This window comes from Fragaria vesca, linkage group LG2 (genome assembly GCF_000184155.1).
Source record: "Fragaria vesca subsp. vesca linkage group LG2, FraVesHawaii_1.0, whole genome shotgun sequence".
In the NCBI taxonomy this organism is placed as follows: domain Eukaryota; kingdom Viridiplantae; phylum Streptophyta; class Magnoliopsida; order Rosales; family Rosaceae; genus Fragaria; species Fragaria vesca.
Genome location: NC_020492.1, coordinates 20,806,042 through 20,831,005, shown reverse-complemented (window position 1 = coordinate 20,831,005; position 24,964 = coordinate 20,806,042). Strand labels below are relative to the sequence as shown.

General features: G+C 38.8%; 4 protein-coding genes across 4 annotated transcripts; all 4 read left to right on the top strand.

Annotated features, from left to right (window-relative positions):
* The first annotated feature begins 1,446 nt into the window (after positions 1-1,446).
* Positions 1,447-4,345, top strand: LOC101295389 (cysteine proteinase RD21a-like). The gene is made up of 5 exons (XM_004291027.1): positions 1,447-1,992; positions 2,782-3,017; positions 3,125-3,265; positions 3,395-3,847; positions 3,932-4,345. The coding sequence occupies exons 1-5, from the start codon at positions 1,509-1,511 to the stop codon at positions 4,025-4,027; spliced, it is 1,410 nt and encodes a 469-aa protein (XP_004291075.1). The 5' UTR covers positions 1,447-1,508; the 3' UTR covers positions 4,028-4,345.
* A 2,715-nt stretch (positions 4,346-7,060) lies between these two features.
* On the top strand, positions 7,061-11,248 carry LOC101295099 (nuA4 complex subunit EAF3 homolog). The gene is made up of 10 exons (XM_004291026.1): positions 7,061-7,344; positions 7,451-7,501; positions 7,747-7,760; positions 8,158-8,303; positions 8,733-8,773; positions 8,996-9,091; positions 9,553-9,632; positions 10,106-10,275; positions 10,647-10,731; positions 10,864-11,248. Exons 1-10 carry the CDS (start codon positions 7,072-7,074, stop codon positions 10,952-10,954), a joined length of 1,047 nt encoding a protein of 348 aa, XP_004291074.1. The 5' UTR covers positions 7,061-7,071; the 3' UTR covers positions 10,955-11,248.
* Positions 11,249-11,743: 495 nt separating this feature from the next.
* LOC101294818 (putative receptor protein kinase ZmPK1-like) lies at positions 11,744-14,110 on the top strand. Its single transcript, XM_004291025.1, has one exon. The coding sequence runs from the start codon at positions 11,744-11,746 to the stop codon at positions 14,108-14,110; it is 2,367 nt and encodes a 788-aa protein (XP_004291073.1).
* A 1,912-nt stretch (positions 14,111-16,022) lies between these two features.
* LOC101312026 (putative receptor protein kinase ZmPK1-like) lies at positions 16,023-18,546 on the top strand. Its single transcript, XM_004292758.1, has one exon. The coding sequence runs from the start codon at positions 16,023-16,025 to the stop codon at positions 18,426-18,428; it is 2,406 nt and encodes an 801-aa protein (XP_004292806.1). The 3' UTR covers positions 18,429-18,546.
* The last annotated feature ends 6,418 nt before the right edge of the window (positions 18,547-24,964 follow it).

The window sequence follows — 24,964 nt, the reverse complement described above, 5'->3', positions numbered from 1 at the left end:
ATTTTATGATTCTATTAACCATATGCCATTTAGCATTAAGAACAAAAGAAGGCCGACCATTTTGATATTATTGAAAACGAAATGGAAATAGACAAAATCACTTCCAAAGCAATTGTTCACAATTTCAAAGAGATTCACCTCTCTTCTATATTTGATAACCGAGAGTATCGTGGTTTTTGTTCTGTCAGGCTACTAGCTTTCAAAATCCAGAATCAAATTGCATCCATTTTTTGTTATTTGAATCAAATATTTCGTCATCCTTCACGTCTCCCTTCTCTATCGCCCAAAATCAAATTGTTTGCAAGATAAATACGACGCATAAAAATGTCAATTATTCATTCATCTATAAGCGGGACCGGCCCAATCTAAACTAATCCCGTGCCGTGATGGATTTTGGCTTGGACCACAACAACAACAACAAAAATATCTTATTGTATTGTATATGATTCTTCACAGGCCACTCATACAATTGCAACTAATGGCTTTGTATTTTCTCCATGAATGTTGCTGGCTGATGTTGTTGCCCAGAAATAATTATATCTTTAAGTCTCTGATAGTGATTAATAATCTTTCTGGATTATGATATTTACTTACCTTTTTTCATAGTTGATGTAATTTAGAGGCTTCCAACTGGGCAAATTCGTCGGAGTACAAACATAATTAGGTAAATCCCAGCAAAATCATGTGCATGCATTACATGTGTGAACACGAAGATTCCAGCTCCGCAGTCTACATGAACCTAAATTCTTTCCCCGTTAGCTTAACACAATAAGTAACTTAACAATACAAAAAAAAAAAAAAAAAAAAAAAAACTTAGGCTCCATTATTGAGCTGGATTAATAGTAAACTGGTCCTGCAGGCCATCCAAACTGTAGTTAGTCGTTGATTTGGGTAAGAAGAATTTCCCTGTAATACAAAAACAAGAATTAGTCCCTGTTAGAAATTTGTTTGTACACATAAAAAATCATAGGCGACGTGACTTAGTGTCCAGCGATAACGAACGGTTGGAAGAAACGAACTGGTGCAAGCAACCTGATTTGATTTAAAGTCCAAAACTACGTGGCTATCTCACCACCCTTTCCTTCCTCCCTCTCCTTGTATAACCAGGCTCATCGGAACCCGTGCAGAGTCACCGGAGTTAAAAAGAAAATTAACCGTGGTCAAAATTACCAAACGACGACTAGTGAACTCTTGGCAAACAGCGATAGGCTGTTCGCTTCAGACATGGAATCTTCTCCAGCCTATCAAATCTCATCCACATGGGTCCCACACTCTCCGTCTCATCCATTCGTTCCGTTCTTCCCCTCCCTTAATTACTTTTTACCGCTAGATTATCAAAAAGGGAAACGTAATTAATTTCAATAATTTCCATGAAAAAATAATAATAATAGTCTCCCATACCAGCTCTTGGCTTTATAAGCACACCCCCACCTCCCCCACTTTCTCATACAGTCCTTCATTTCTTACTCGGACTCTGCTTTCTAGTCTCCTCCTCTCCTTGAAAAATCATGGGTCCGTACCGATCATCGTCGCCGATCATGGCGATCCTCCTCCTCGCCATGTTCGCCGTGTCCTCCGCCGCCGACATGTCGATCATCGCTTACGACAACAACCACGCTTCTTCCTCTGACAGCGGGAGGTCCGACGACGAGGTGATGTCACTTTACGAGAGGTGGTTGGCCGAGCACGGCAAGGCGTACAACGGCTTGGGAGAGAAGGAGAAGCGGTTCCAGATCTTCAAGGACAACCTCAAGTTCATCGACGAACACAACGCTCTCAACTTGAGTTACAAGCTCGGTTTGAACAGGTTCGCCGATCTGTCCAACGACGAGTATCGGTCAACGTTCCTAGGGACCAAGCCCCGTGCTATGAATAGGTTGTCCAAGACCAAGAGCGACCGGTACGCGCCACGTGTCGGCGATCAGTTGCCTGACTCTGTTGATTGGAGGAAGGAAGGCGCCGTCACCGCTGTCAAAGACCAGGGCCAGTGTGGTGAGTAATTTTTTCTCTATTAGGTTTTTTTATTTTCTTTAATATTGGTTTCTTTTGCTAATTTTTGATTTGCTATTATTAATTAGTTTTTGCTTTGGTAAGCTATGATATATAATTGTTAGTGTTGTTGGACTTTTGGTTTGCTTGGTGATAGAGCAAAGGTATGCGATTAGGACTAGTTGACTTTTGCTAATCGGATCATGTGTTTGCGTAATCAAAGGATTTGGCTTTTATTCGACAATTAAGCTAGTGAATTAGAGTCTTGAGTATCTTGATAGCTGATGATCATCGATGAACTTTCGGAGCAGGATTTGCAGTCTACTCCCAAGTTTCCAGGAGTTTCTGTGATTTGTATTCTGTAGTTTCTAAAATTTATGCAAGGATTTTGTATTATTGGTTAATCCTCCAGATATTTTTGCGAGTATGAAATCTGACAGAAGATTTTTTTGCCTGGTCAGGCCAAAGATTCTTCTTTGTCTGGTTTTGCTGGAAAATGAGCTTTATTTACCTTTTTTAAGCCGTGGGCCGACATATTGAGCCCACTCCCAGAAACTTCCCCTAAATCAAAATGAAACTGAAGCACAAGTTTAGAGTAAAAAGGAAAAACAATTTAACTTGGAAATTTGCTCAACATTTTATAAAGGATAAATGTTATGTTGTGATCTATCAAATTGTATGAAAGGTGGTAAATTTGCTTAAGCATTCTCATAATCTTATCTTGATGGGAAGACATTGAACTTGTGCAACTGAACTGAGTACTAACTGTTCAATGTTTTTTATGCAATGAAGGGAGTTGCTGGGCATTCTCAACAATCTGTGCTGTGGAAGGAATCAATAAGATTGTGACTGGCGATCTTATCTCACTATCTGAGCAAGAGCTGGTCGACTGTGATAAAACTTACAATGAAGGATGCAATGGAGGTCTCATGGACTATGCCTTTGAGTTCATCATTAACAATGGTGGCATTGACAGCGAAGATGACTATCCTTACAAAGGATATGATTCCACATGTGACACCTACAGGGTCAGTATTTATTCTTAAACACAACTTAACAGAGCTCATTCCATTTTCATGTGACAATGAGCTATCTTCTCACACTATTGATTATTTATTTATTTATTTTTTTGCAGAAAAATGCCAGGGTGGTTTCAATTGATTCTTATGAAGATGTTCCCACATACGATGAGAAAGCATTGAAAAAGGCTGTTGCCAATCAGCCAATTGCTGTTGCTATTGAAGGAGGAGGCAGGGAATTCCAGTTATATTCATCAGTAAGTATATCACTTCACATCAAAATATTTTTGCCTTGCTTATTATTGTTGGTAGCCTGCAAAATAAGTCTAAATATATAGAAGTTTTGCTTGAACTAACTCATTGTTCTCTTTGATTCAACAATTCAGGGTGTGTTTACTGGACGGTGTGGGACAGCACTAGACCATGGTGTTGCTGTTGTTGGATATGGCACAGAACATGGAAGTGATTACTGGATTGTGAGGAATTCATGGGGTGACAGCTGGGGAGAGTCAGGTTACATCAGAATGGAGCGTAATCTAGGTAACTCCGCAACCGGGAAATGTGGAATTGCAATGGAGCCTTCTTACCCAGTCAAGATAGGACAGAATCCCCCTAACCCTGGTCCATCCCCTCCATCGCCAATAAAACCTCCTCAGGTTTGTGACAACTACTTCTCCTGCCCCGAGAGCAACACCTGCTGCTGTATCTATCAGTATCAAAACTACTGCTTTGCTTGGGGATGCTGTCCTCTTGAAGGCGCCACCTGCTGTGATGACCATTACAGTTGCTGCCCATCAGACTACCCCGTCTGCAATGTCAATGCAGGAACCTGTCAGCTGGTAAGAGCAGCTAAACTCCACAGCTAATATTATTACTCATTGATCTACATGTTTTGCTTACGTTGCATATTGTGCTTGTAACAGAGCAAGGGCAATCCAATGAGTGTGAAGGCATTGAAGCGCACACCGGCTAAAGCTCACTGGACTTTGGGAGGTGGTGCCAAGCACAGCAGTTCTTAAGCAAAATACTCGGCCCTTTCTACAGTCGTAACAGGGCGAGGAGGGAAGAGAAATCAGAGCTTGCTTGATCTTCTCCTTCTTTGCATAGCGTACAGCTTACTCCTCAAATCCACCGTTTAGATTCCAAGAAGTGGATGGTCTTTTATGGATTATTTCAGACGCTGATCTATCTGTATATACTAGTCTATTTATATGTTGCATTTGAGTTCAAAGAAAAGACAAACAAGATTGTTGTCAGCTACCAATATGCTTTGTATATTCAGAAACTAATTTGGCATTATTGGCTTTTTATAAAAGTGCTTCATTCCAATACTGTCTGTCATTGATGCTCTTCTTCATTCTTCATTTAGCTATCAATTGCAATTTTGCCTCTAAAAAGTTGGAAAAGCAAGCAATGAAATTGAGATATAGCTGAAACACAAGTGTTAACTTATAAATATGAGATTAGGAAACTTGTACAACGAATTATTGGACTTAAACCAATAGATGCACAAGGTTAGTCATGAAGTAAAACATACTCATGAAAACAAATGAAATTATCGAAACTGGCTTTTCTTCAAAAAATAAAATTTGGAAACTGGCTTATGAACCAAGTTAAATTGAAACTCTTAACTCGGTGTCTAAAATATTTTACTCCAGTCACTTTGGTATTTGATCATAACAACTTACCCAACTTTCCGTGTGGTAACTCGCATCTTCATATCGACGTGATACTTTCATCAATTTTCCGTCTAGAATGAGAGAGCACCCAAATAAAAAAATAAAAAATAAAAAATAAAAAGGCCAAACAAGTTGTTGGGCCTGGGATGCAATCCACTATTTTCACCTTATGGCTCTTCTTCATTTGTGTAATGAACTGGGTTCTTGGAACCTTTGGCTTTAGCCTTTTCACCTTTACATGGTGCGCTCTTTGCTTTATGAAATGAAATCTTACGCAGGCAGTTACGCAGGCCACAACTTAGTATACAGGCGTGGGCGGAATTCCAAGGGGCGAAGAATGATGAAGATGAAGAGTAGTGGTAAAACTAGTCTTCCTTTCTTCTATCGGACTCTGTCAATACAATTTCTGAGTCTCCCACTGCGAACGAACCATCCTTCGTTTCTTTCTCATGTCAAACTTCTAGCAAGTATATGTATATGTGTCGACTCGATTACATCCCAGTCGTCAGTTTTTCCTTCAAAGTTTAAAGCTCACTCCTTTTCCCCCTCCGTCAATTTCATCTTTCAAAGTTCAAAGTTCAACTTGAACGAGTTCGCTCGCCAGCCATGCAGTTTCCCTCTGTTTTCCCAGCCAGGCCACCAGTCAAATATATGATTCTCACGTTCACATTGTCACAACTGATGCACTACTACTATGTAGTTTAGTAGTATATATAGGGCACAGATCTATACCATCTTACACAGCTCAAATTCATCGATCTGCAAACAACATTATAGCTAACTCTTGATCACCTAATTAGTCACTTAGATCAAAGCATTCGATCACGATATAGTCCAGATGGCCAAATGTTACCAGCCTCTCTGCTCCTTGTTTGTTCTTGTTCTTGTCATAGTATCAGAAGCTCGTCCTCTGAGAATTGGTAGTGGTTTGTTTGATATTGGTGGGTTTTACATTGAAGAAATGAAGGCTGGTGGAGGCCCGAGTTCAGGTGGAAAGGGTCATGGCTTCACCGATTCTCAAATACTTGGAGGTATGAAAAATGAAGGTCCAAGCTCAAGTGGAAAGGGTCATGCCTTCACCACTTCTCAGATTCTTGGAGGGATAAAAAATGGAGGTCCGAGTCCTGGTGGGAAAGGTCATGCCTTCACTACTTCTCAAACTTTTGGAGGTATCAAAAATGGAGGTCCAAGCTCAGGTGGAAAAGGGCATGGCTTCACCGATTCTCAGACTCTTGGAGGGATCAAAAATGGAGGTCCAAGCTCAGGTGGAAAGGGTCATGCTTTCACCAATTCTCCTACTCTTGGAGGGATTAAAAGTGGGGGTCCAAGTCCAGGTGGGAAAGGACATGCCTTCACTAGTTCTTATCCTGCTCTAGGACTTGGAGGGATCAAAGATTCTGGTCCAAGCCATGGAGGCAGTGGAAACTAATGAAGTCCAAAATGGTCTGGTTCAAGTCCAAAGACAGACTACTGATTCTTCGTTCTTCACTTTCTATTTGTTATTTTACTAGTAATTCATTCATTTTTATTCTATTTCATTCATTGGAATTGAGGTGTCTAATCGATAAGAATAATGTACTAGTGGTGTTTGAGTAGTTTGACAAACAAAAAGAGATTCAACTCTAGTTCAATCTGTTTATAATTTTCTTCTGAAATGTTCTTTGTAATTTAGTTCAATGTGTAATGTTTATGCTGCAAGATTTAATCATACATTGATTCTTTGTTCATGTAATTTAGTTGGATCAATTTATTCAGACTTTGTTTCAGTTTTCATCTCCACCACCTACCCATTATAATTTGTAATTTGATTGTTTAAAAACTCAGACATCGTCATTGCTTGAACATTTACGTGCATGAAAAAAATAAATGCGATACGATCTATTGTTATACGTAAATTTACTGATTATAAAAACTTATTCAATTGAATTATCTACTAAAGAACTCATTTGAAGAAAATAGTTTGATTCTAGCTCCTCAAATGAGTATTAAATATGGTTGATAAGTTTTCTTAAAACAAAATAAATTCAAAAACGGGTTTCCAAATTAGATAGAAATACAGACACTCATCTTGAGCATTAACATCCGGATTAGCATCATTGGCAAAATCTCGGCCAAACAGCAAAGGCTAATTCACATCCATGAACTTTGTACAATGTGTTCATTGCATTTTCATTGTACAAGGAAATAAATCCAACCAAGTATAGAAGGAGGATGACTGCTCAAGATGTGGCTGACAGTCAAAATCACCAAGAACAACAAGAACAAAACCTTCACCATATTCGGGTTCTGGGAACATTGACTTATTACAACAAAGGTCACCAATTTGGGCAACGTCGTCGTTTGGCCAGAGCGCGTAAACGACTTCCCAAACAGTAAAACCCCAAATGTCCAGTCAAGACTCAAGACTCAAGAAGTATAAGAGGAACAAGAAGACACAACTCACCCGAACACACAAAATGGGACATTCCAACACTCATGATCTTGATGATGTCATCACTGACCCTTCTGCTACTGAGTCAGACTCTTCTGCCACCAAGACCGATTCCGGAATCGAACATGGAAACGACGACGTCTCATCTCCGCCCTCTGATTCATGCCCCTTTTCCATTGGAGAGAAGGTCCTCGTTTATCACAACACTCGCATTTACGACGCCAAGGTGAAACTCAAAGACTCAACCACTCAAATTTACAGTTTAGAGGAGTAGGGTGATTTGATTGTTGAATAATTCTCACTGTGGGCTTTGTGTTTTTTTACTCTCCTAGGTGATCAAGACTCAATGCAAGAATGAATGGAGGATTTTCATTCATTACCTTGTAAGTTTCTATCTTTCTGTTCTCTTGTGGTTTGATTTCTCATTTCTTCATCAATCATGTCATGTTTCATTTGCAAGTCCCATACTTTTTGTCCCAGACCAAACAAAGCTCCATGCTTTTGTGTTTGTTTTGGGATAGGATTTCAATTTGGTTTCTTAGGCATTTTGATTCATTATTGTGTAGCTGCATTGCTTTGCTGATATAGTTGCTACATCTCTTGATTTTATACTCTTTCTGTGCTGCAGGGCTGGAGCAAAACGTGAGCCTCACTTGCTGCTTACCTATTCCACAAAGTTTCAAGCTTTTGATTTCATATTTCATGCACCAAGCTGGTGGTGGTTGTTGGAAGCATGCTGTTTTTCAATTTGTGTCCTTTTTAAATTTCGGATATCATTTCCTGTTTCGATTGAAATTTTCATCGTTGTTATGCATGGCATCATATCTTCATTTTAGTTACCTTTTAGAGATAGGCATTGTAGATTCGTTATTATGAGAGCGTTACATCGTAATAGGATATTTTAATCCACAATGTTCGGATATATTTCAGTGATGAAGACTTAAGCTGCTGACATTTATCTTAGTGTTGTTACATCTCTCAAAATATTTGATTTGATCTCACTTTTTGATTATCTCTACCCCTTTTTTTCCCTTATCAGTTGGGATGAGTGGGTACGCCTGGACCGTTTACTGAAATACACTGAAGAGAATTTGGAGAAACAGAAGCTCATTATAAAGGAAGAGGGAACAGACAAGAATCCAAAGCCATCACAAACATCACAGACTAAACTAAAAAGTCATAATGGTTGTGTTTCTGATCTTTAATCTTTCCTTTCAGTTGGTTTCAATTTATCTGATGCAGTGTCAGAACATGCATGTTCTTTTTCTTCATTCATTAAGTTTGGAACAAAGAACAGAAATGGTTGGCCTTATACTGAAGAAACTCTCACATGTGAACTAAATCCTGCTACTACTTTGTAACCTTTGCTGCTCTTTAAAGAGGTGGGAAGAAAAACTAAGTCATGACTTAAACTTTTCTACCACGTGGATTGAATCATTTCTACAGAAAAGAAGTATGATAGAGCACACTACCTCGTGATCATATCTTGGATATACTTCTTGAGTTAGGCTTATAACAGATTACATTCTTATATACTATCATCGCCTTGCAATATCTATGTAAGTATGTAAATCATATTCTATCTTCTTGCATTTGATGTGAAACTATCTGCAGGGAAAAGAGGCAGGAAGAGAAAGAACGACTCTGTTGTTAAGGTATGCTCTGATTATATTACCTAAAGCATTCTTAGTATGTGCATGAGCTTGCCGCTTCCATATATCAGTTTGGTTACTATACTGGCATTTATTTATTTTATCGAAAAAACACAAATTATCTCTTGGTTTTGTCATAAAATTTTAAGTTGGAGATTTAGAGCTTTCCTTTTTCCTTGTTTGTTTTATTATTACTGTTTATTAATTTATCTTTTTATATTGAAGGGTGCTATACGCATGGACGAACTTGTGATTCAAATGCCACATCCTTTAAGGAAACAATTAGTTGATGATTGTGAATCAGTTACTCTTCTAGGCAAGGTAGATATGCTCCTTTCAAAACAGAATTCTAAACAATGCCTTGAATTATTTTTCTGGAAGGGGTTTTCTGTAATTGTATTTGGTTCTTATTTTCTCTGGGTCACTTATACTCTTCAAAACCTGTAATCTCTTCTTATTCTGTTGGCGTAAAGAATATGTGATTGGTCACTTATTCTGTTGGCGTAAAAGTTGCATATGGAGTCCTCCTATGAATGGATTAGTTGTTTTTGGACTATTCTCAGTAGGACTAGAGATGTCTTGGCATATATTTATCGAATGGTGGGTCTGGCATATTTCAGATGTTGTTATGCGCATAGCTTCTGATGTTCTTAATTCTGATGCATCCTCTCATTACATTTTAAATCTCAAAAAAAAAATGCCAAATTTATATCCCATATTCATTTGTTATGAGTTTCCACATAATGATACCCATATATTTAGGCTCATATCCATTATTGCAGCTTGTTAAACTTCCCCGCACTCCAAATGTTGATGACATACTGAAGAAGTATCTAGAATACAGATCAAAGACTGATGACTTGTACGTTTTCTCCCTCCCTTTGCATCCCAGTATATCTCTTTCCTTTTCTTTTCTCATTCTAAACTGGCACCAGTTCCACCACGAATCCATTTATGTAAAATAATAATGAGGGAGAGTAAAGATCTATGTTATTTTCCTCAAGTAGGTAAAAGGGAGTACCACTACATTTCCATCTGACATCTATGTTGATGTCTTTTTATAGATGTGTCTTTTTATTTTCCTGTTTTATTAGGCTGCTTAACTCGGTCAAAGCAGTTATCCGTACTTGCATTAAGCTGTTCATACTTCAATTGCATAGTTCTGTGAATTACGACAATTTATTTGTTTCTCGAATTGGCATATATTTGGACCTAACACTGTCCTATGGACTTCTGTGTTTTCTGAAATCTACGCACTTCATTTTTGGTTTAATGTCCTTCAAATTTATGCAAAAACATTGATCTTTTATTTGGAATATCTTAATGTGTATCTAGGAAAGATCATCCAGTTGAAGAAATTGTGAAAGGACTATGTTGCTACTTTGACAATGCACTGCCAGTGATGCTTCTGTACAAAAATGAGCGTCCGCAGTATGAGAAAGCAATTGCAGATAATGTCTCTCCTTCATCTGTATATGGTGCTGAGCATCTATTACGCCTCTTTGGTATGAACATAGTTTAATACTTATCAACTCTATTATTTGTCTTCATAAAGTGTGTATCTTCTAAATAATGCTGTAATTAATAGATCTTTTTCACCATATTTTTGGCTTGGTATTGATTTCATTTCTTCTTTCCTCAGCTGCTTCTTCATCCTTATTTACTAACAAACTACATGAATAATAGTTTTTATTAAAAGGAAATTGCAATTATACCTTGGTTACTGGCATTTATTGGTGAATTCCATGCGGATGCCACATGTTTTCTTGTATTCATCAATAATGATGCTGAATGCTGCTTGGTTGCTCACCGAAGTGTTGGCAGTTGAAGCTTTTCGTTACAATAATCTTGTTATGTAATTTTCTGGGATTTGCAGTTAAACTGCCCAAGTTATTGCTTGATGCTAATATTGAAGAGGAGACTTTGGAAGAGCTGCTGCGAATATTAGTCGACTTTCTTGAGTACCAACTTCAACTTGTTCTTTTAAATTGATTGATAATAATTTTTTTTCTTCACAATCGCGGAGGTTCTAATTACGTCGTTAGTTCCTATTTCGACATCATTCTCACTTTCTGATATATCCTGTCATGAAGGTTCCTACATACGAACCAGAGTGCATTCTTCCTCTCTTCCTACCATGTACCAGAAGATACTGAAATCAGTACCAACAAACAAGAGGACTGAGCAGGGACATATTTGCAAGAAATTGTACATAATACTGTAGAACTGCAGCTGTTGTGTGATGTCTTGGCACCGTTTTGAACTTTCCCCAGCTCCAAAAGCAGGTGACTGTTAATGTGCTTGTCGCCGTATTCGCTGTGTATGTAACATATGTTTTCAACATACCATATGCCTTTTGTAAAACTTCTCTAGTAAGAATATCACCGACGGTGGAAGTTGCACCTTTTGTTCTAGTTCTAAGTTGCAACCATCTCAGACTATAACTTAAATTGGGATCAAAGTTTCACAACTTGATGGAAGTCGGACCTAGTATTTTATGATTTTTTTTTTTTGTAAGACGGTTTCTTCCATTTTACCTCTTGAATATGAGGCCTAAAGTCTGGTAGCAACTCCATTTCTGCAAGAAAAAGTTTACTGGTTTACCAGACTTCAGCTCTCATGAGTTAAAAACCATGTCATATTAAATTTTGTAAATCAGTTTACATTAAAGGGTTCGTAAAGCAAGTACTATTGGGAAGGAGTGCTTCCGCAACAAATACGTTGACATAAAGCCCTTGGTGATTGTGTTCCTTCCATTAAATTTTGTAAACGTATTTGTTGCGGCAGTTGGGTGCATGTTGCATCAAAAGCTACCAGTCTATAATGGAACATGCCCATTTTTTCCTCTCTTTTAACCATCAGCCTCCGTCAACTTAGTCATCCGTGTGAATGGTCTGTTAGTACAAATGCCTTTGTCTTTTGAGTATCAACTGTGTTAGAACTCTTTCTCTTTTGGTCTGTGTACTTCATTCCATGGATCCTCGGTTTCTCATTCTACTTCTCTCTCTGGCCATCACTTCTCCAACTTCATCTTCCACCTCCGACTTATTGAGTGAAGGCTCATCCCTCTCTGTAGAGAAACCAGAAGATGTTCTGGTTTCACCTGGCCGTGTTTTCAAAGCCGGCTTTCATCAAGTTGGCAACAACTCATACTGCTTTGCCATTTGGTTCAACGAACCATCAGACTCGTACCAGAACCGAACCATAGTCTGGATGGCAAATCGTGACCAACCAGTCAACGGGAAGCGCTCAAAGCTTTCCCTCCTCAAAACTGGTAATGTCATCTTAACTGATGCTGCTCAATCCCACGTTTGGACCACAACCACCAGCTCACTCTCCCCTGCACGTTTAAGTCTCCACGACTCCGGTAATCTGGTTCTGCTGGATCTGAAGACCAAGGTTGTCCTATGGCAGAGCTTTGACTCCCCAACTGATACCCTTCTTCCACTCCAACCCTTCACCAGAACCGCAAAACTTGTCTCCACCAGAAGCCAGAGCAACTTCTCCTCTGGCTTCTATAAGCTCTTCTTCGACAATGATAACCTTATGAGGCTACTCTTTGATGGCCCTGAGATTTCTAGTGCCTACTGGCCCAACCCTGCATATGTGAGCTGGGATAATGCAAGGTCTACTTACAACAGCACTAGAACTGCCGTGCTTGATTCCTTAGGCAGTTTTGCATCTTCGGATAATTTGACCTTTCTTGCAGCTGATTATGGTGCAAAGTTGCAGAGAAGGTTGACTATTGATTTTGATGGAAATGTTCGATTGTACAGTCGTGAAAAGCCAGGAGAGAACTGGAAAGTGACATGGCAGGCGTTTTCTGATCCATGTGTGATTCACGGAATTTGTGGAGCTAACAGTGTCTGTAGCTACGATCCTAGTTCTGGTAGGAAATGTTCATGCCTTCCCGGGTATCAGATGCAAAATCATACTGATTGGTCTCTTGGTTGTCAACCGGAATTCCAATTCTCTTATGGAGAAGGCGAGTCTCGTTTTCTCCAGCTTAGTCAAGTTGAGTTCTATGGCTATGATTACAATGAGTACCAAAACTATAGCTATGATGATTGCGAACAAAGATGCTTGGAACTGGATAACTGCAAGGGGTTTCAGTACACATTTGCTTCTGGTGTTTATAAATGTAATCCCAAGACGCAGTTGCGAAGTGGGCACAGCTGGAACACTCAAGGTTACTTCTATCTGAGACTGCCGAAGGCCCACCTCTTTTCTAACATAGACATCAATCCAATGAAGAACCTTGGGTTAAGTTGCACAGAAAAAGTTGTTGATCTCGAGAGGGAGTATGTTAAAAATCGAGTCAGTAAGCCGGTGAGGTTCCTGCTCTGGTTTGCCTGTGGAGTTGGGGGTGTTGAAATCATTTGTATTGTTCTGGTTTGGGGTTTGTTGAAATCAAACGAGGATATTCATGGCTATGCTGTTACTGCAACCGGGTTCAAAAGGTTCGGCTACGCTGAGCTCAAGACTGCGACTCGGGGTTTCAGTGAAGAAATTGGAAGAGGCGCAGGAGGAGTTGTTTACAAAGGTGTATTGGCTGATCAGCGAGTGGCAGCGATTAAGGTACTCTACGAAGCTAATCAAGGAGAAGCAGAATTTCTAGCAGAAGCTAGTACTATTGGGAAGGTGAATCATATGAACTTGATAGAGATGTGGGGATATTGCTCAGAGGGAAAGCACAGGATTCTTGTTTATGAGTACATGGAGCATGGTTCCTTGGCACAAAAGTTAGCTTCCAATGTGCTTGATTGGGAGAAGAGGTTTGATATTGCTGTAGGCACTGCAAAAGGTCTAGCTTATTTGCATGAAGAGTGCTTGGAGTGGGTTTTACACTGTGATGTTAAGCCTCAAAACATATTGTTGGACTCCAATTACCAACCAAAAGTTGCAGATTTCGGCCTCTCCAAGCTACTTAACAGAGATGAGCTGAAAAATTCAAGCTTTTCAAGAATACGAGGAACCAGAGGTTACATTGCTCCAGAATGGGTGTATAATCTTCCCATCACATCCAAAGTGGATGTGTACAGCTATGGAGTGGTTGTGTTGGAGATGGTGACCGGAAAGAACCCGACAATGGTGATGGAAATGAGTGATGCTGAGCAGAGAAGACTAATTACGTGGGTGAGGGAGAAACTAAATGGAACTGATAATATTACGTCCAGGATGGGAGAGATCATAGACCCCTCATTTGAAGATAACTACGATGTCGAAAAGATGGAAATTCTGTTAACAATAGCTTTACATTGTGTTGAAGAAGACAAAGATTCACGACCAAGCATGAGTCAAGTCGTTGAGAGACTTCTACACCACGGCAAAGATTCTTAGTGACAATGAGTGTTGCAGTTGAAGAACTTTTAGTGAATGTGCTCTCTAGTATTGCTCATATTGTAATTCTGTTTCCTCCCTTGCATGTATTATGATTTTGTAAATGCTTCATGCATGTTCTTATTAATATTATGATAGAAATAAATCTTCTGAAGAACAGACTGCAAGCATTCTTTCGTTGCTAAAAAGCATGCCTGCATAATTGTCATTCGTCACTTATTATAATATGATACGAAACTCAATGCCTTTGAGAATATGTTTTGTGACGACAAGCAAATGTTTTTGGAAGAGTACAGGCACAGCTGACTTTCCAAGCAACTTGACAATCATTCAGGGCTGCTAATTCTTTTTTCTTCTTTTTTTTGGACGAATAGGGCTGCTAATTCTGGAAATAAAAACAAGTTGGAAGTTTGTACTCAGCATCATACATTCATACCATATCTGCCACTCAATAATTTAGGTAGATAAAATGGTATAAATCCGACGACTTCCGAGTAGCAGCCATTACAATAATGGAAAATTTGGTCAAAACTAATAAACAAACGAAGTGCCTAGAGAGCCACAGAGAGAGAGGCAGAAGAATGAAGGCTCTCTTTCTCTCACTTTGGCGGCTGCTAAACCTAGTTTGCTCCCGTCCAAATTTCTTGGGTTGTGCCGCTTCCGCTCACGGCTCTCGTATGCCGAATTCCTCGGGTTCGTATATCCTTTCAGAGCACGCTTCAGGTGGTCGCACTCTCATCATCTCTTCTTGGCATCACATCATTGACGCTCCTACCTTCAATGGTGTCGGTGGTTGGCGAATCTTCGCGTCAACAGATCCAATTCAGATTTGGGATCCTAGGTCTGTGCCAAACTTGAAAATTGCTTCATCTCTTCCGATGGTGATCCAATATATGGATGCGGGGTTTCGGAAGATGGTTTCAGATTCTCTTCGGTGGCGTTATTCCTCTTGGTGGAAAGAGAAGTTGGCCTCCTCGCCGGATTCCTTGAAGCTATATGGAAGAATTGCTCTTGTTGTTCTCAACCGTGTGGGTGTGCGATGGTGCAGATCGGCGTGGGGACGACGAAATCCTGGTGTGATGCGGCAACGGAGTACTTGGCGGAAGAACATTGTTTTGTATAACGGCGGCGGCTCAGTTTTTGCTTGGGGTTGACCTAGTGCGAGTTGGGCTCAGGTTCTTTATGTGGAATTGGGCCTGAGTCTTAATGTCAGACCTAGATCAACATCTTTTGGGCCTCTAACGTTCTGGATTCAGATTTGTGATCCAGGTGGTTTCACGATAAAAATTTGGGACCCAGGACTATTTTTAGTTTGGTACCAATTTTTTTCTTAGGATTAATACCTGCTAGGAACTGTCGGGATTATTGATCGAAAGTTGTCAACGAGTATTCTGATGGATGTTGCAAAAAAGTTTATTGTCAGTATTTTATTAGTTTACTCATTCCCTGAGCTTCACTCAATAGGTGAGTTATATTATTATGTTTTAGTGGTGTCTCTTTCTGATGGCCTTACAAAGGCGGGTCACTATGTAATATAGCTTGTGCTTATTAAATAAAATCGTCTGACCTCCTTTCATTCAAAAATAATAACGAAAAATTTTACAATAATATGAACTAATTATGTGGGGAAGATTTTATAGAACACTGCAGACGTATTTAGTGCGGGTGGTTGAATTCAATATGCACATCAAAAGAACTATGATGGGATAGTGTTCAATTGTAAATTTTTCCAAGTTTTGGCCAAGAGCGAATTCTACGCAGCAATAGATAAGGAGATATCCTCCTCCCTCGAAAAATCACAATCCTATAGATAACGAGATATCATCATTCATAAGGTCATGACCCATTGACCACGTTACGGTATTATATATAGTGCTAATGCGTCTGTTGCTGGTGGCCAAACTCTTGGATCATGGCTGCTCTGTTTCACATTCTTCTTTTTCTTGCAATTCATTTCCAAGTATCGTCTTCAACCTCAGACACTCTCAATAAAGGGTCATCCCTCTCTGTAGAGAAACCAGACGATGTTTTAACCTCACTGGATGGAGTTTTCACTGCCGGGTTTCACCAAGTCGGCAACAATTCATTTTGCTTTGCCATTTGGTTCACTGAGAAATCTGACCACTACAAAAACAGAACCATAGTTTGGATGGCCAACCGTGACCAACCAGTCAATGGCAAACACTCAAAGCTCTCCCTCCTCAAAACCGGTGATCTCATCTTAACCGACGCTGGCCAATCCAACGTTTGGTCCACGTCCACCACTTCAGTCACTCCGACCAGCTTAAGCCTCCAAAATTCCGGCAACCTTGTTTTGATAAACTCGGAAAATGTCATTCTATGGCAGAGCTTTGATTTTCCAACTGATACTCTTCTTCCTAGCCAACTACTCACCAGAAACACAATCGTTGTCTCCATGAGAAGCCCCAGCAACTACTCCTCTGGCTTCTACAAGCTCTTCTTCGACGATGACAACCTTCTCCGCTTACTCTTCGACGGTCTTGAGGTTTCAAGTGTGTATTGGTTTGAACCGTGGCTGACTGGCCGAAGCGCTGGAAGATCCACAGACAACAGCAGTAGAGTTGCTGTGATGGATTCCCTAGGAAAATTTACTTCAACAGACAAGTACAATTTAACCGCTTCGGACTATGGTGCGGCTTTGCAGAGAAGACTGACGGTTGATTGCGATGGAAATGTTCGGTTGCGCAGCAGGGCCAAACCCGGAGAGAACTGGGTTGTGACAGGGCAGATCTTTCAAGATCCTTGTAAGATTCATGGGGTCTGTGGCCCTAATAGTGTGTGCAGCTATGAGCCTAGCACTGGAAGAAAATGTTCTTGCCTTCCTGGTTACAAAATGTCAAATCATACTGATTGGTATTATGGTTGTGAACCAGAGTTCGATTACACTTGCAGCAGAAATGAGTCAAGTTTCTTCAAGCTTTCGAAGCTCGAGTTTTTCGGGTATGATTACGGATACTTCACCAACTACACCTTCATGCAGTGTGAGGAACTCTGTTTGCGGTTGTGTAACTGCAAAGGGTTCCAATACTCTCGAATCCCAAGTCTTAGTACATATAGCTGTTATCCGAAGACGGTGTTGCTCAATGGTTACAGGTCTCCTAGTTTCTTCGGAGACATATATTTGAGAGTGCCGAAGATTCATCTGTCATCTTATGGATTGCCACAAGAAGAGTATAGCTTGAGTTGCTTAAATAAGATGGTTGAGCTTGATAGGACTTATGAGAAGAGCCGTGTATCTGGTCTAGTCAAATTTTTGCTATGGTTTGCATGTGGACTTGGTGGGTTTGAGATCATCTGTATACTTTTGGTTTTGGGTTTGATAACTCGAAAACGGAGAGATCCCAATGAGGATAAGTATGGTAAGTATGGTTACCATCTTGCTGCAACTGGATTCAAGAGGTTTAGATACGCTGAGCTCAATAATGCGACGAAGGGTTTTAGTGAAGAAATTGGGAGAGGAGCAGCAGGTGTTGTTTACAAAGCTGTGTTGGCTGATCGTCGAGTTGCTGCGATCAAGATGCTTAATGAGACTAACCAAGGGGAAGGTCAGTTTCTAGCAGAAGCAAACACTATTGGGAGGGTGAATCATATGAATTTGATAGAGATGTGGGGATACTGCTCAGAGGGAAAGCACAGGCTTCTAGTATACGAGTACATGGAGCATGGTTCCTTGGCACAAAAGTTAGCTTCCAATGAGCTAGATTGGGAGAAGAGGTTTGAGATTGCTCTAGGCACTGCAAAGGGACTTGCTTATTTGCATGAAGAGTGCTTGGAGTGGGTTTTACATTGTGATGTTAAGCCCCAAAACATACTCTTGGACTCCAATTATCAACCAAAAGTTGCAGATTTTGGCCTATCCAAGCTAGTTAACAGAGATGACCTAAAGAACTGGAGCTTTTCGAAGATAAGAGGCACAAGAGGTTACATTGCTCCGGAGTGGGTTTACAATTTGCCAATTACATCCAAAGTGGATGTGTATAGCTATGGGGTTGTGGTATTGGAGATGGTGACCGGAAAGAACCCGCTAAAGCCGGATGTGGATGCCATTGATGGTGAGCAGAGAAGACTCATTATGTGGGTGAGGGAAAAGCTACTTAATGGAACTTCTGCTAGTGATATTGAAGCTCGGATAGGAGAAGTCATAGACCCTTCGTTTAGAGGTGTCTATGATGTGAAAAAGATGGCGATTCTGTTGGAAGTAGCTTTACGTTGCGTAGAGGAAGACAGAGATGCAAGACCAACTATGAGCCAAGTCGTTGAGATGCTTGTGCAGCTTGACAAAGACCAAGAGCATTAGTTGGCTCATTTGGCCGTGGCATCCTGTTTCTAAACTACTATTGTACAAAAAATACTTTGTGTATTTAATTGATGCTAATCAATTGGAAATAAAGACTTTGATGATTCAGTTTTTAGAGACGTCATCTTCAGCTTCTTCTGCTTTTGTCATTAGAGATGAAACAGGTTTATCTATACTGGCTTCCGCCAAACAATTAGGAAATGCTGAAATTCTCATTGCTGAAGCTAAAGGACTCGAGAGCAGAACTGCAAGCTGCCATTATCCATGGTTATAAGTAAATTTAAGTTGAAGGAGACTCGAAAATCATTAATGGATAATATCAATTATCAAGGTCATATTGCTACTCCCTTGTGTATCAAAACCCTGGTGGCGGACATAAAGAACTTGATGCAATTCTTTCCAGTTTGAAGGCATCAATTTGATGCACATTTGAAGGGAAGTCAATTTCCCAGAGGTTACTTTTGTGCACTTGAGCGATCATGACTTCAACTAGGTTGTTTGGAGTCCAAACTTGACACATAAACTTGCATCCAAAGCTCTGTACTGATTTTATTTTCGAGCCCAAATCAACTAAACGAAGCTAACGAAAAGTATGCACTTATATGAACATTGAATATTGTATGAGTTGAGAAATTCAGAATCTGAGATTTGGAAACAAGAATGTGAGACATTGAAAGCCCAAATATGACACTGTAGGGTTGGCTTGTGTGTGGATATATGACTCAGATGGCGGGGCATGAGCCCAATAACATATTATCGAGCCCATAGACAAAGTCCTAAAAATTCACACTTAGTACCACAAAGTTATCTTTTTTTTTTTTTTTTCTATGTTTTGTCCATGGAATGAGACCCATTAAGTTGTCATACCATTCTTCATGTATGGACTTTCACATGATATTCTACAGATCACAAACCATACCAGGTATGTTGACAGCAGAGATCAAACTCGAAGGAGGGTTCCCGCACTAGTCCTTCCTTACCAACTAACACGTCAAACCTCAACTTTGCCCCAAATTACAAGTTGAGGCAAAGACTACTCAAGGCTGATGTTTATACTTGACAACAATAGCTTTATATTCATCTGTATCAACTATCAACTAGTTTCTAGCGTGTTTGAAGGTTCAGGAAATTAGTGAGTCTTTAAGTTTACTAAAAAAAAAAAAAAACGTACAAACCTGATTGGCAAGATTAAATTATAAATTGTTCTCATCTAGTTCTTTGGTCCATCTTTTGCATCGGTCGTTGTATTTCCTCATAGCATAGCATAGCATGTAATGCCATTGGCCTAAATTACATCTCCTTTTCCTCAATCCTCCAAAATATTACTAACTATATATAAGGTTTAAATTACAGTACCTCATGCCGTATTAAGTTTGTACTGCTTATAATCTTTGTCTCTTTGTATAAACTGCTCTCATCTAGTTCTTATGCATGTCCATCATTGGTAATAGTCTTGTTTTTCCTTGTAGTAAAATGTCATTGGTCTAAATATCTGATCAAATGTGAGCATCCGAGTACTTTTCTGACTTCCACATCATCCCTTTTCTTCACGAGAAGAAGCAGTTCGCCAAGTACTACGATCACATGTTTTCTTTTATTCATACCAGACAAGTTCTTTCTGGCTTTCTCTGCCTACCGCATCCATCAAGTTGAAGCTCTTCTCCTTTTAAAAAACCTAAGAGCAAGTCTCCTCTCTAGGTCTTCGTTAGGAAGGCAGGTAATGGATAAGACCTGGGTCGTCACGTGACAGGAATTTTAGGTTGCAATTTTCACCCACGATTTATGTTGCCACATGGCAATGACTGTATATTTAATTTTATAATAGGTATTTTGAGTATGAATAATGATTTTATATGTTAATAAAATTATGAATAACGTATTGAAATTATACAAAAGGTAATAAATAAAATTATACAATTTTGTTGTGTGGAATGAAAAAAGGGTATATAACATTAAACTACCATTTGAAGGTACAAATGATAAAATAGTCTTCAAATGTTTCACTTGATAAAAAAGTCATCATTAAAACATGTTACATGATAAAATGGTCACCTCATAACATCTTAAATGATAAAAATGTCTATTTTCACACTTTTTACATGACCATTATACCCTTGTCTCTCCCTCGACCAAATTTCCTTACCAGACTTCCTCGACCTCAACCTTATCTCCGCCGGAGAAAGTAGGCGGTGGCCACCGTGGCCAGGTGAGCTACTCCCGGCACTCTTTCCCACCCACCCTTTCAGTAACCCAAGGCAAAAATCCCTGAACCCAATCTTTCCCACCATCTCTGAAAACTCCCATTCACCTAGATCTAGCTATACCCCTCTTTTCGTTTACCCAGAACCCTCCTCTCTATCCTCTCACAGGCTAAGCCCTAGGTCCGAGATGATTTCCACCTTTGCATGTCCGATCGGAACAATTATGGCAAGACTTGGTGTTATCGGCGAGATCTGAGTCTCTTGGTTTTTGAATAAAGGTGTTTTTTCTCTAAATCAGACTTTTCTGATTATCCAGGTATGTAAATCTCTTCCGATTCCCACCTACTTTAGGTCTCAGAAGAGAACGAGGGCTTTACAAGATGATACTCTCATGTATGAATCTGCAGAGAATGATGGCAATGCTTTTCTACTAAGCTTGGTGATGATGATAACCTTGTCTATTGAATCTGCTGAGAAGGAAGGCTGTGCGTCAACAGGTAAGATAGGTAAAACCCATTTATATATTTCCTGTTTTGCAGTTGATGTCTTATGTATCCTAGATACTAGGTCATCTTCATCTATCTTAAAGAGGACCAGCAATTTACCTTTTGATGAATCTCATGTGGTGCTTGCAATTGGACAATCTGGTGGTATTAATCTTCTGTGGAATTCTAAGTCTGTTAATTTGCAAGTTATTTCTTCACATGACAGATTTGTTCATTGCAGTCTTACTGATATCAAAATGAATAAGTCTTGTATGTTCACTTTTGTCTATGCCTACCCCATAAAGAACAAACAAATGGCTCTGTGGAATGAACTAGCAATGCTTAGCTCAGCTAGTAATATTTGCTGGGTGCTAATGGGGGATTTTAATATTATTGTCAGCCCCGAGGAAAAATTGGGGGGCAATGGTGGTGTTACAAATTATGTGATCAACTTCTGCAATTTTTTGAATAACAATGGCTTGGTTTCTCTTGTTGCTACAGGCTTGCCATTCACTTGGACAAACAAGCATGTAGATCACTGATTTTTGAACATTTAGATAGAGCAGTAGTAAATTCAAATTTCCTTAACTTCTTTCCAGATGCTAAATTGGAAAACCTCCCAATTGTTACTTTTGATCATGGCCCTATTTGTCTTACCCTGGACTCTCCTAGAAGAAATGTCCCCAAACAATTTAAGTTTGAGGCGATTTGGTTGTCTCATCCTAACTTTATCCCTCTTGTTGAGAGCATTTGGAACCAGAGATTGGAAGCTAACCCTATGCATAATTTCATTGCTATTGCAGGACAGTTTTCCAACCGTGCTAGAGCCTGGAACAAAGCTGATTTTGGCAATATGTTCAAAAGAATGGAGGACCTGAATAAAGAGAGTGAAGAAATCCAACAACAACTGATGAATTTCCTGAACTCTATTTATTTGAAACAGAAAGACTCGCACATAAGGGATAACTTATTAGACTTGTGGAAGCAGGAAGAAATTTTTTGGGCACAAAAAGCTAAGGCTAATTGGCTCAAGCTTGGAGACAAGAACACAAAGTTTTTTCAAGCTCAAGCAAATATCCGGAAAAAAGTTGATTGCATATCAAAGCTACAGGATAGCAGTGGCAACTGGACGAATGATGAGGAATCTATTGCCACCATCCTAATACAGGATTTCAAGAAAAGATTCTGCCAAGACACTACCTTAAACACAGATAACATAATGAATTTTATTTCAGTTATTGAACCTGTTATTAATGCTAACGATAACTTCTTGCTTATGCAGCAAGTTACAGATGATGAAATTTTTTGATGCTATCAACTTGTTTTTTTTTTCTTTGCCTCTTCATCAACTGCCTTTCTTTTTTTTTCTTTGCTTCTTGTATGTCAACATCTCTGTCCTCTGTATCCCTTTCTCTGTTATTCTTTCCCATCATCTTCTTCTGCACAAAATTGTCTGATATGTTAGCTTATCACACCTCAAAACACTTACTGTAACTACATATATATGTATCTACCAATGTAACTATCCATTTATGTAACTATTCATGTAACTATTAATTTATGTAATTATTCATGTAACTATCCATATAACTAACCATCTATGTAACTATCCATGTAACTATCTATCTATGTAACTATTTATGTAATTATGCATGTAACTATCTATGTAACTATCCATGTAACTATCTATGTAACTATCCATGTAATTATTCATCTATGTAACTATCCATCTATGTAACTATACACGTAACTATCCATGTAACTATCCATCCATGTAACTATGCATGTAACTATCTATGTAACTATGCATGTAACTATATACATAACTATCCATCTATGTAACTATCCATGTAACTATACACGTAACTATCCATGTTACTATCCATCCATGTAACTATCCATGTAACTATAGATTGATAGTTACATGAATAGTTACATACATGCTACACTTGTGTAACTACATTATCCTGCCTATGTAACTATCCATCTATACATGTAACTATCCATCTATGTGACTATCTATGTAACTATGCATGTAATTATGCATCTATGTAACTATGCATGTAGTTCTATGTAACTATCCATGTAACTATCCATGTAACTGTGCATGTAATTATCCATGTAACTATCCATGTAACTACAATTTGATAGTTACGTAGGTAACATGTATGTAACTACCTATGTAACTATCAAATTGTAGTTACATAGATAGTTACATACATGTTACACTTGTGAACAACATTAATCTGCCTATGTAACTATCAATATAACTATCCATCTATGTAACTATGCATGTAATTATGCATCTATGTAACTATGCATGTAACTATCTATGTAACTATCCATGTAACAAATTCTGGTTATGGCCAAGAAGCATAAAGTGTCCGTCGCGGTTCAACAACATGCTAAAAGCAGCAGAACGTTGCCGTCGCGGTGCAGCGGCACGCTGCAATTATTATTTACTTGACTTATGTAACTACATTAAGCTACCTATGTAACTATTTATGTAGCTATAGATGGATAGTTACTTGGGTAGTTACATACATGCTACATAACCAGTTACATGTATTGACATACACAAAATGCAAAAGAAAACAAAGCAAAGCAATGTCTATTAATTGAAATCTGTTCAAAACATTTAATCTTTCATGTAGCTATTCAAACAGAATAGAACACTTTGCTCTCAACTTCTTGAACCTACTGCTCCTTATATATTGAAAAATTAGCTCAATGTATGATATGTAATACTTCCTATATGAAACTAAACTAGAGAAAATCTACATCCTTCTTTAGTGTCTTCTTCATGTTCTGCTGCTTGCAAAGTTTGGCCAGCAGTTCATCATCACCCTCTTCATCAACTATCTTCTTTTTCTTCTTTGCCTCTTCGTCAACTGTTTTCTCTCTTGTTTTGCTTTGCCTCTTCATCAACTCTGCCTTCTTTTTTTTCTTTGCCTCTTGTATGTCAGCATCTCTGTCCTTTGTATCCCTTTCTCTGTTATTCTTTCCCATCATCTTCTTCTGCACAAAATTTTCTGATATGTTAGCTTATCACACCTCAAAACACTTATTGTAAATACATATGTATCTACCAATGTAACTAAAAGATCGACAGTTACATGTGTAGTTACATTCAGGTTTTCAAAACACTTATTATAACTGCATTTGTATCTAAATATGTATCTTTTTTTTTTCTTTGCTTGTTGCTACATGGCTGTTTAGATGTGCAGTTTACATTCAACTACCTATGCAACTACATATGTATCTACCTAATGTAACTACCTATGTATGTAATTATCCATATAACTATGCATATAACTATCTATGTAACTATCCATGTAACTACATATGTATCTACCAATGTAACAACCCATGTATGTAATTATCCATCTATGTAACTATCTATGTAACTATCCATGAACTACATATGTATCTAACCAATGTAACAACCCATGTATGTAATTATCCATCTATATAACTATGCATGTAACTATGCATAGTTAAATGTAACTATCCATGTAACTATGCATGCTAGTGTAACTACATTAACTTGCCTATGTAACTATCTATATAACTATGCATGTAACTACCCATGTAACTATCCATGTAACTATTCATGTAACTATACATCTATGTAACTTTACATGTAACTATCTATCTATGTAACTATTCATGTAACTATCCATCTATGTAACTATGCATGTAACTATCCATCTATGTAACTATCCATGTAACTACAGATTGATAGTTACATGAATAGTTACATACATGCTACACTTATGTAACTACATTATCATGCCTATGTAACTATCTATCTATGTAATTATCAATCTAACTATGCTGACAACATACT